The 11,731-nt window shown below is 44.1% G+C and overlaps 1 protein-coding gene across 1 annotated transcript; it reads left to right on the plus strand.

The window, feature by feature from the left end:
* Positions 1 to 3: 3 nt before the first annotated feature.
* Positions 4 to 887, plus strand: LOC116863518 (zinc finger protein 805-like; the record flags this gene model as incomplete). Its single annotated transcript, XM_032850964.1, has 1 exon — positions 4 to 887. A coding segment is annotated over one exon (693 nt), but the record flags the coding sequence as incomplete, so codon positions are not given.
* Positions 888 to 11,731: the final 10,844 nt, after the last annotated feature.

Raw genomic sequence — 11,731 nt, forward strand, 5'->3', positions numbered from 1 at the left:
GTCATCCACACTGGGGAGAAGCCCTTTGAGTGCCTGGAGTGCGGGAAGGCCTTCAACCACAGGTCGTACCTCAAGAGGCACCAGAGGATCCACACTGGGGAGAAGCCCTATGTGTGTGGCGAGTGTGGAAAGGCCTTCACCCACTGCTCTACTTTCATCTTGCACAAAAGGGCCCACACTGGAGAAAAACCCTTTGAGTGCAAAGAATGTGGGAAAGCCTTTAGCAATCGTGCAGACCTCATCCGACACTTCAGCATCCACACTGGAGAGAAGCCCTATGAGTGCACGGAGTGCGGGAAGGCCTTCAACCGCCGGTCAGGGCTCACGAGGCACCAGCGGATTCACAGCGGAGAGAAGCCCTATGAATGTGTCGAGTGTGGGAAAACCTTCTGCTGGAGCACCAACCTCATCCGACACTCTATCATCCACACCGGAGAGAAGCCCTATGAGTGCAGTGAGTGTGGAAAAGCCTTCAGTCGCAGCTCGTCCCTCACTCAGCATCAGAGGATTCATACTGGGAGAAACCCTGTCCGTGTAACCGAAGTGGGAAGACCCTTCACGAGCGGGCAGTCCTCAGTCAACCTCCAAGAGCTCCTGTTGGGGAAAGACTTCTTGAATGTAACCACTGAGGAAACTTCTTACTCAGAATCTGATCGTTCATACCAAAGAGAACCCCCTCAGTTTCCTTCCCGATGAGAAACCCTCTGTTGCAGGACATCATTTGTCATCTGAGGAGTCAGAAGGGAAAGTTATCCCATCTGGAGCCTTATCCTGTATCTGAGAATTCATCCAGGGAGAGACCCAGTGATTATGTGCACATAGGAAAACCTCCAGCTACATGTTTTTCCTTGTTTTACACCGCAGTAATATCTCAGGAATTTTTTTTTTCTTTTCTTTTCTTTTTTTTTTTTTTAAGAAAGAGAAAATGAACTGTAAACACACATTTTCTTTCAGACTTCCTTCCCAAGCCTTTGGCACTTTGTCATGGCATCCCTTGTTTACTTGGCAGGGGCGGGGTTTGTTTTAGGGATAAAGGACTCAGACTGCTATGTGTCTTGTATATACATTCCTTGCTGTCCAGTGTCAAGAGAGTTAATTGAAGGCAGGTTTGGAAACTTCAGGAACATCTTTGTTCTAAAACACCGTCTCTGTTCTTAAGGAGCTTCATCTTTGTGAGAAATACAAAGGCTGGAACCGTCAAACACCTTTCTGTTGAGGAGATAAGAACACACATATGAATGGGCACATGTTGTTGCACTGGTTAAAACTGTTTAAGGCTTTGATTTAAAAAAAAAAGAAAGAAAGAAACTTCATGTGGTTTTAAGGAGCTGATACTTAGACTTTTTCTCGGTCCTGTACTATTGGTTTACTTGATGGCTGTAATTAGATGGTAAATCTTTGAGTTGTGTAAAATGATTTCTCTCTCTTTATTGTTTTTATTTAAAACTGATTTAGCATTCTTCATTACTTTGAATTTCCACATAAAGTTTTGGAGAAGTTTGTCTATTTTTATGAAAAAAATCTGTTGAATTTCGATAGAAATTGAGTTAAATTTTCAGATCAATTTGTTGAGAATTCACATCATTATGAACACAGTATGTTCATACTTAACCCAAACTCTGTTTGTTTAAGTATCATTTGATTTACTTCATCACCCTTTGTATAAACTTCAATGATAGGTCCTGTATGGATTTTATAAGGTTTATATCAAGGTGTTTTTTTACCTTTTATTATAAATGGCATTGATTTTTAAACTTTCCATTTCCACACAAGTTTTAGTAGTATGCAGAAATGTAATTAAAATTTGGATGTTGTTTTGGTATCCTGCACCCTTGCTGAACGGTAGCCATTTATTTGTTGTGATAGGATGCTTGGGGTTAGAAAACATAGAAATATCATCCACAAAAGAGATAGTTTTATTTCTTCCCTACCATATGTATGCCTAGTATTTTCTTTTCTTATCTGCTGTGCTAGCTAGGATTTCCAATATGATGTTGAACAGTAGTAGTAGTAAGAAAGGATATTCTTGTCTGGTTTCTGATATTAGGGGGAAACATACAACTTTTCATCGAGCATCATGTTAGTATAAGGTTTTCTTTATAGAAGTTTCTTATCAAGTTTAGGAAGTTTCCTATATTCCTAATTTGCTGGGGGGGGTTGTTGTTATTATGAATCAGTGTTCAATTTTATCACACACTTTTTCTCTACCAATTGATATGATCTTGTGTTTTTTTCTTCTGTAACTTGTTGATAGGATGTATTACATTAATTTGAGTTTTGAATGTGAAATCAACTTTGTGTTCTTGAAATAAGCCCTACTTGGTTTAGAACAGAATTGTTATTCTATTATAGTATTCTGTATACTAGTATGTTGAGGAAGTTTTCCTGCAATTTCATTAGTGGTAATGATACATAGATTTCTTTCTTTCACTCATTTTTGTTTGTTTTGTTTTTTGTCTTTTGTTTTGTATTGTCATTGGTTTCGGTCTGTAGGTGATAGTGACCTCCCCAAATGTATTGGGAGTAGTCTTATTATGTGGAAGATAGTATATAGAGTTGGTTTTATTTTTAATGTTTGGTGGCATTCTCCAGTGAAACATTTATGCCTGGAGATTTTTCTTTGGATGCTTTTAGTTATGTATTTATTTTATTTAATATGTATAGAACTGTTCAGAATGTTTAATATTGGATGAATTTTCATAGTTGTCCGTTTTTAGGAATTGTTCCATTTCATCTAAATTTTCTTATTTGTTTCAAGTATTCCTTTATTATATTGTTTATGATGGAAGAATCTCTACTCATATCTCCTGTTAGATTCCTGATATTGGAAACACATCAACTCTCTTTTTATCTTTGTTAATCTTCTTAGATATTTATCATTTTTTTGGATCTTTTTAAAGAAGCAGCACTTTATACCACTGCTTTTTCTCTCTTACCTTTTTGTTCCCGATTTCACTGATAACTGTATTGACCTTTATTATATCAGTTCTTCCATCTGCTTTGGTGGTACTTTCCTCTGTAGTTTCTTGGGATGGATGCTTAGATTACTGATTTGAGATTTTTTGCTTTTCTCACGTAAGCATTACGTTCTATAAATTTTCCTCACGGCACTTTCCTCACAAGTTGTAATACATTTTAACTACATTTCATTTGGTTCTAAAAATTTCTTTATTCAAAACTTCCTCTCTAACCTATAAAGTATTTAGAAGTGTATTGTTTAATTTCCTAGTGTTTGGGGTATTTCATGCTTTTTGTTAATGGCTTCTAGTTTGTTTTATATTTGATCTAGTTGTTTAAATTTGTAGAGGTTTGCTTTATGACCCCAAATATGGTCTGTCTTGATGAATGTTTATAAAGTTGCTTGAGAAGAATGTGTATTCTGCTGTTATTGGATGGAGTTTATGTAAATGTCCACATGATCCTGTTGGTTGATGATGTTTTCGGATTTTCTGTATCCTTGCTGATTTTCTGTTTGGTATTGCCCTCAATAGCTGAGAGGGGGATATTGAAGTCCTGAAGTATGATCGGGAATTGTCTGTTTCTCCTTTTAAATTCTACCAGTTTTTGCTTTGAGCGTTTCAAAGCTCTGTTGTCGGTGTGCACACATGTAGGATTGCTCTGTCATTTTGGTGTGTTGACTTTTTTATTATTATGTAATGTTTCTTTTTGCCCCTGTAAATTTTCTTTGGAGTATATTTTATCTGATACTAATATAGTCACTGTTGTATTTGGGGGGTAATATTTTGCAGTTTGAGGTTTATATGGTTCCATAATTTTATTTTCAACCTTACGTGTGTTGTTATATTTGAAGTGAGTGTCCAGGAATAGCACATACTCAGGTCATGCTTTGTCTTTATCCATTCTGCTGATTTCTTTCTTAAATTGCTGTATTTAGACCATTTAAGTTTAAATAATTACTGATACGTTAGGGCTTGAGTTTGCCATTTTATTGTTTGGCCTTTCTTTGTTCGCTGTTTATTTTTGCTCTGTTTTTTGGGGTTTTTTCTTTGTTTGTTTTGCCTTCCTGTGGGTTAACTTTAATTTTTAGAATTCCATTTGCTATAAATATGTTTCTGAGAATATCTCTTTGTATTTTAGTAGTCATTTTAGGTATTGTTTTTTACACATATAATTTATCACAGCCTGTGGCATCGACGCCCTAGCGCTTTGATATGTAGAAACCTGGCTTTATCTGCCCCTTCACATTCCCCACTCTCCAGTATAATTGTGTTACATATTTCCTCTTTGTGCACTGAGCATATCAGATGATGTTTTTTGCTTCAACGAGGAATTTTTACAAAACCCATGAGAAGTATAGTCTGTTTACCTCTACTTGTATCCTTTCCATTGTCCTTTTGTCTTGAAGATTTTTTTCTATTAACATTTCCTTTCTCTTTTGCAAACTCCTACACAGATCTTCCCTCACTTGTGGGGTTACATGTCTGTAAACCCACTGTGAGTTGAAAATTACAGTGGTCAGAAATGCATTTAGTACACCAGCCCTCCTGACAATTGTAGCGTAACCTCGCCTGGGTTACCCGTCCTCAGAACGCTTACATTCGTTTACAGGTGGGCAGAGTCATCTGACACAAAACCTATTTTATAACGAAGTGTTGAATATCTCATGTAATGTATTGAATATTATACTGAAAGTGAAAAACCATGATTGTGTGGGTACTTATCATTAACATACACAGCTGGGCCTAACGAACGTTTGAGGTGGTAAGCTACAGTTAATTTGTGGATAATGGGGTTCCTACAGGGACAGGATCATCCATTTCTCTTTCTTGTGATGAGGCTGAAGAATAGTGGGTAGAGGGCACCAAGGCGTCAGGACTCGTTGAGGGTTTAGCCAGCAGAGTTCTTTAGAGGGATACCAAGTTTTGACTGTGCGGTTTGTTTCTTTTCATTGTATGGGTTTTTTTAAGATTTTATTTAGTTATTTCACAGACGAGATCACAAGTTGGCAGAGAGGCAGGCAGAGGCGGGGTGGGGGGGGGAGCAGGCTCCCCGCTGAGCAGAGAGCCCGATGTGGGGCTCGAACCCAGGACCCTGAGATCATGATCCGAGCTGAAGGCAGAGGCTTAACCCACGGAGCCACCCAGGCGCCCCTCATTACATGGGTTTTTTTTTCATTTTTTTAAGATTTTATTTATTTATTTGACAGACAGAGATTACAAGTAGGCAGAGAGGCAGGCAGAGAGAGAGAGGGGGAAGCAGGCTCCCTGCTGAGCAGAGAGCCCGATGTGGGTGGGGCTCGATCCCAAGGACTCTGAGATCATGACCTGAGCTGAAGGCAGAGGCTTTAACTCACGGAGCCACCCAGGCGCCCCTCATTACATGTTTTTGTGTAGCAAGCAGGAGCATCCTGTGTCTGCCCATCAGCTCTAGGGAGTGTCTTGCGACTGACATCCATCTGTTCTGACATCCCGATGGCACTGCTGATAGCAGCAGAGTCCTCCGTCAGTGTTTGCTGTGACTTTCTTGGTGCTTCTGTGTGACTTCTGTGTCACCTGCTTTTTTCTTTGTCCTTCCAGTTTGATTAGCGGAGTCCCCAGGAGAAAGCTCTTCTGCCTCAATGCCAGCAAGCTCAGGAATATCCTCATTGATGTGGCTGTTTGCCAGGCACTAACGTCTTGTTTCTCTTAACATTCCTCAACAGCAGACTCTGTTACAGCCTCTGAATGTGTTCGCGTATAGCTTCAGTCGTGCATTGCTGCGTGACCCCTTGTTCTGTAGTGATATTCTGGAGAGCATTTAGAATGTGAAGATCTTTCTAAAACAGGAGAATTTGGCCAGATTGAGTCACTTCAACAGCCCACACAAATGGCATAAATAGTGTACTTTGAACATAGCTGTGGCACGTTGGTGCATGGATTGAACGAGTGTAGTTGTGTTTGTTGGCAAAGGTACAACCTTTACAGCAGGATGCTTGTGCCTGAATTGCTGTGGGTGCCCTGAAGCGCCCTCTCGGATAAGAAGGCTCCTGAATGGGACGATGTCTGCCTCAAATAGTCTCTTGCCTGTGGAATAAAACAGTTTGAAAACCAGCCTTTAATGTCATCCAGGTTCTCTTGTTGTAGTGATAACATATGGGAAGCATATACCTGCTCACGTTCTTGAATACTCTAGGGCTCTCTGAGTGGTAGAGTAGCAAAGGCTTTCATCTGAACTCTGCAGCATTTCCACGCAAAAGCAGCATTATATGTCTCAGTGCCTTGAATCCTGGCACTGTCTTGGACTCCTGACAAATATATGAATGCCCCAGCACACACTCCGAGAATGAGCTTGTTTCATTATCACTACTCGTTTTGGCACATATTTCTCATTCACGATTATTCCGTGCAGGTCTTCCTTAAAAACTTCGGCACCTTCGGTGTTGGCACTTTCTGCCTCACTGCCAACCTTCACATGATGAAAATTATGATGCCTTGTGAAGCACTGGAATCCCTTGGGACTTTCTCTAACCACTTGTGTATCTGTAGGATCATCAGCTGCTCTTTTAGCATTCGACTTCTTGCCTTAGCCTGGATGTCAGTGGACTAAGCAGCATGTGCTTAGCTTCTGTATTTGGTCATCTATCCGCGTGACAGCGAAGTTCCCCATTGCCCATCAGCTGGCCCATCTCTTCTTCGTGATGACAGTGGATTTAATCAATACTGACCATTAATATGGTTGATTGTTGTTTAAGAAAGTCCGAACTGTCACATGTGATGGCCATTACTCGTTCACCGCCTTCATGCCAGGTAATTATCTTGAGTTTCTTCTCAAGAGTAATTGTCCTTCTCTTCTCACCAGAAAGCGGAGCCACATACGGGTGTTTTGTAGAAATGATGGGATGGGAAACACAAGACATAGTATCCTAAATGCTGGCAACATAGGGCCCTGGAGAGTACCAGTGGGTCACCCTTGGGATTGCAGGGCTGCCTGGGAATATCGCACTGCATATTGCTGCTCTGAGGAAAAATAACTCAAAATTCAGATTTGGAACTACAGTTTCTGCTGGCTGTGACTGTTACTGCTGACTATGACTTGCACAGTATCATAAGGCAAAAAAAATCCTAAAACCGTTCTAAGTCAGGGATCATCTGTAGTCTTTCTTATGGGGAAGATCTTCTAGTAACAAATGTTTTTGTTTTCCTTCATCTAACGATGTAAGTCTCCTTCATTCTAGTAGGATATTTGTGTGGGATACAGGATGTGGGGTCAGCAGTTCTTTCCTTTTAGTACTTGGGAAGCATGTCCTTTCCTTCTGTTCTCCTTGGTTTCAGATGAGAAGTCTGCCGTTTGACCCATTGTTTTTCTATCTGTAATGCCTCTTTCTGTCAAGCTGTTTTCGGTGTGGTTTTTGTTGTATATAGAGTTCGGAAGTTTGATTATGATATAACGTGGCATGACATTTTGGGGGTTTATCCTGTTTGGTGTTTGCTTAGCTTTTTGAATGTGTTGCCAATTTGGAAGATTTTTAGATATTCGTCAATTATCTTTTTCAGCCCCAGTTTCTCCTCTCTTTCAGGACTCCAGTAACGTGAGTGGTAGATCTTCTGTTCTTGTGCCAGAAGGTCCGTGGACTCGTGCTCCCCCCATTCTCTAGTCTGTTTTCTCTTTGTTGCTTAGAGGGAGTTAGTTCCATTGATCTCTCTCTGAGCTCACTGAGTCTTTTCTCTCTCGTAGCTAATCTATTGAGCTCACCCAGCGAGTTTTCATTTTGGTTTTTGAATTTTTTAGTTGTGTAGCGTCAAAGGAGAAAGACATCCGTCCTCTTCAAGGATCACTCTTCCTCTTTGTGGTTGGACATGTGTCTCCAATCCCTGACTTGTCTAAGACGTCTGTTATACCCCCCACTGCTTGGTCTGTAACTTCTCTTAATCCCCTTCTAGCCGCCCGGTCCGTACCTGTGTTCAGGTCTCTAGTCTCACCCCCAGGCACTTTCTGCCCCACATGCCCAGTGAGCTCTGCCCTGCTCTTTCCTGGCGTGGACACACACCCTGTGTCACTGTTCCATCCACTGTCTGTCGCCACCCCCTCATGTCCCTTCACCCCAACTAAACAGTGGTCTCCTGCACCATCACCTGACTTAAGCAAGTCTCCCAAAGTTCCCTCTTGTCCTCCCACCCTTCTCCCCCGCGCCCCCCCCCCCCCCCCCCACAGGCTGTGATGGCATCTTTTTCCTGCTGCCCACCTCTTTGACTTGAAGGCACTTTCCTGGCTTCTGTGAGCTCCTGCCCTGCTCCTTCAGAGGAACTCTGTCTTCTTCCATCCGTTAAACAGTGGCGCTTCTCAGTCCGTCTGTCGCCCTTGCTTTCTGACTTGGGAGGGGTTCCGTGAGTGAGCGAATCCCCTCCTCAAGGTATTTGACGCTCAGTGATCTGGAGAGTTCCCCAAGTCCTTGTCTCCAGGTTGAATGTTTCTATCTGGCCATCTTGCACACCTGGGCAGTAATCATACACACAGAGCCTATCTGTGTGTGCCGTGTGGTCACGGGCGTCCCCACGAGGAAGCAGTGGGCCAGCAGGCGGTGGGCCAGCACGAGAGCAGGCAGACATGGTACGTTTACTATGTTTCTGTCATTGTTTTGAATGTTTTCCACACATCAGCTCTTCATCTTTGCAATAACTCTATGTGGTAGGTCATGTTATCCCTGTTTTACAGATCAGAAAACTGATCTGTTCAGAGGAACAGAAAGGCTAAGGGATTTACCCAGAGTTGTACATTTAACCAAGTATGAGACTAGGGATTTGAGGCCAGTTAGGGCAGGTGCAGGATTCATGTCCGTGTCCTTTTCTATGTTCCTTCTCATAGGAGAAGTCTTTGTTTTCCTTGTCACCATCATTTTTTATTAAAGTGGATCAAATTATGGTCATTGAGCTATAATCCCCTTTTCTCTTTGACTGTACACCTTGGCCATTCCTTTAGGTTGAGTGAGATAAACCAAACTTAACTTTTCTATGGCTGCATAGTCTATTATAATGTTGTAGAAATTTATAGAGAATCTCTGGGTTTCACGTGGTAGGAGGTAGAAGAGGACTACGGGAGGCATTTGGTTTTACATGTCATGTTTGAGGTGCCTGAGAAATATCTCAGTGAATCTGCTGTGTTCTGTCTGTTGCCCGAGCTGGATACTTTGCCACCATTTCTCTTCCGTCTTCCCTGCATCCAGCCGGTGTCTCGTTCTGTTGTCTTTAGCTTTTTATTTTCCTCCGTAGATACTTGGTGTATGTGTGTCTTAGTAAAGGGCCACACACAGCAGTGTATTTTTATTACTATGTCCAGGCCCCTCGCAGAGTGTTCACGCAACGCTGTGTATGTAGTTGGCACAGCATGTGGCATGTGTTAACCCCAGAGAGAAACCACAGCAGTGTTTATGGCCAGATCTCTAAGACTTGCAAAGCCATGGTGAATGGTGGTGGAGGCACGGGGTATAGCTCCGCGGTGGAGCATTTGACTGAGTAATGAGTGGCGTGTGTTGCAAGTCCTCAAGACTACCGCAGGGTGAATGATGCAGTAGGAAGACTCCGAGGACGCCGCGTGCGCAGCAGCTGTGACTGAGTTATTACAGCGGACGGGGTCCGAGCAAAGTCAGCCAAGTGAGGAGGCGGAAGTATGGAGTTCCTCGGGAGTTCTGAGTGCTCAGGTTCCATCAACGAGTCGGGACAGCGTCTGTGCAATGTCTACGAGGGAAGCACATCCGAAACTCCATGCCATGGGGTGCCGGGCTGGCTCAGTCAGCTAAGCCTCCGCCTTCGGCTCGGGTCATGACCCCCAAGTCCCGGGATTGAGCCCCGCGTCGGCCTCCCTGCTCAGCGGTCTCCTTCTCCCTCTCTCTCTGCTCTTCACTCTGCTTGAGTCTGCTTCTTCCTCTGCCCCTTACCCAGCTTGTGTTCGCTCTCAAACAAACTCTCGAAGGAAGGAAGGAAAGAAAAACTCCATACCCAGGGTTTTTATTGGGCACTATTTCTCTAAAATACAATCAAAACTTTAAACCTCCAGAAGGATAGCAGGCCACCAGCATAAGCCACGTGGTTGACACAAACAATAGGCACACCGAGCCATTTGTCATTTCTGGGAACTACGGGAAATCTCCTGAAACATAAGGTCCCAATTCCAGCCAAAGGCAGACTTTGAAGCTCCAGGCATAGGAGTCGCAGGCCTGCGACGTGAGCTCTTCTTCACAGTGACTTGAATGGTACTAAAAGGTTGAGTCAACAGCCTGCTGCAGTGACAAAGTCATAGCTTTGAGGCGACAGCTTACATACATGTGACCATGGTAACTAAATCAGTGCAGCCACAGATTCTCTTCCACCATAGAGTTGAACTTAATGGGGACGAAGTGCGAGACTGCGGAGCCAGGCTCTTGCCTCTCTTTCTATAGGTGGAACTTCAGGTGATTTGATTTGCAAATATTCCCTCTTTTGCCTTTATTTCCACAAAGACAAAACGGCCAGGTCGATGCTGTTTTTACATCTCACTTATGTCCGTGATTTCTCATTTACTCTGTTCCCGCTGTTGAAACATGTAGCCTTTGGCTCCAAAAGAAGAAAATTAAATATGTGGCCATAATAATTTCTGCATCATTAAATGTGCATAACTCGAGATGAAATAATGTGTTGGGCATGGTCAGGTTGACGGATCCGTCAGAGGGGGTGACTGGAAGGGAGTGGGAGCGATGGGCTCCAGCTGGGAGGGCCCGCTACAGAGACCAGATGCTGGAGGCCTGGGGGAGTCTGGCCCCTGGGAGTAGACGCAGCTCCCTCCGCGCTCACCCCCCGGGGCCCACAGACGGCCTTTCCTGTCGCAGTCCTAGATGCGGGCTGCCTCTGGAAGGCTCAGTGATGTCTTCCTCGGGTCTGGAGAGTTAATGGCCTGTCAGTTGCTTGCTCCCAGGAGCTCACACGTGTCACGAGTGAACGGTCTGAGCTCGGTTGTAAATAGGCAACTGGTTTTTGCCCTCCTCGGAGCAGTGGAGAGTCAAGAGCATGGGCCCTCGAGACAGACTGCCGGGATCTACTTGCTGGCCTTGTTCCTAGCTGCTGGGGGCTTTTTAAAAGTCCCCATTCAAGGGTGCCTGGGTGGCTCAGTGGGTTAAAGCCTCTGCCTTCCACTCGGGTCATGATCCCAGGGTCCTGGGATTGAGCCCTGCTTCGGGCTCTCTGCTCAGTGGGGAGTCGGCTTCCCCCTCTCTCTCTGCCTGCCTCTCTGCCTGCCTCTCTGCCTACTTGTGATCTCTGTCAAATAAATAAATAAAATCCTTTAAAAATAAAAAAAATAAAAGTCCCTGTTCATTCTGCTGCTCTCAATCTCCGCGTCTAGCAGCCATTGTCATGGTTGTTTTCCCATGTGGGACCTTGCTGCTGTGCAATCCACCGCCCCCTCCCCTGGGTCCAGCCAGGCATCATCCTGCACCTCTGTTTACCTTCCGCTCTTCTCCTCCAGTCGATTCTCCACACTGAGCCAGAGATGCGGCTCCAACCTGGTCATGGAGAGCTCACCCCCGCCCCGCCCCCTTCCCCTTTTGGGATAAAAACCAAATGCTTAACATGGCCCATCCCTGGGGCCCTACCTGGTGTGGGATGTGCCTAATTTGCTACCTTTTGTCTTGCACAACTCTGGTCTCTCTTCACTTCCCGTTTCCCTCACTTTCCACCTGCTGTGGCCTCTTCCGTGTCCCCACGCTGCCCGGTTAGCGCGCGCTCAGCCCTCCCCTCTCATCTCAGATGGCACTTCCTCAGGG

The sequence above is a fragment of the Lontra canadensis genome, unplaced genomic scaffold (assembly GCF_010015895.1).
Source record: "Lontra canadensis isolate GAN:19392208 unplaced genomic scaffold, GSC_riverotter_1.0 scaffold1431, whole genome shotgun sequence".
In the NCBI taxonomy this organism is placed as follows: domain Eukaryota; kingdom Metazoa; phylum Chordata; class Mammalia; order Carnivora; family Mustelidae; genus Lontra; species Lontra canadensis.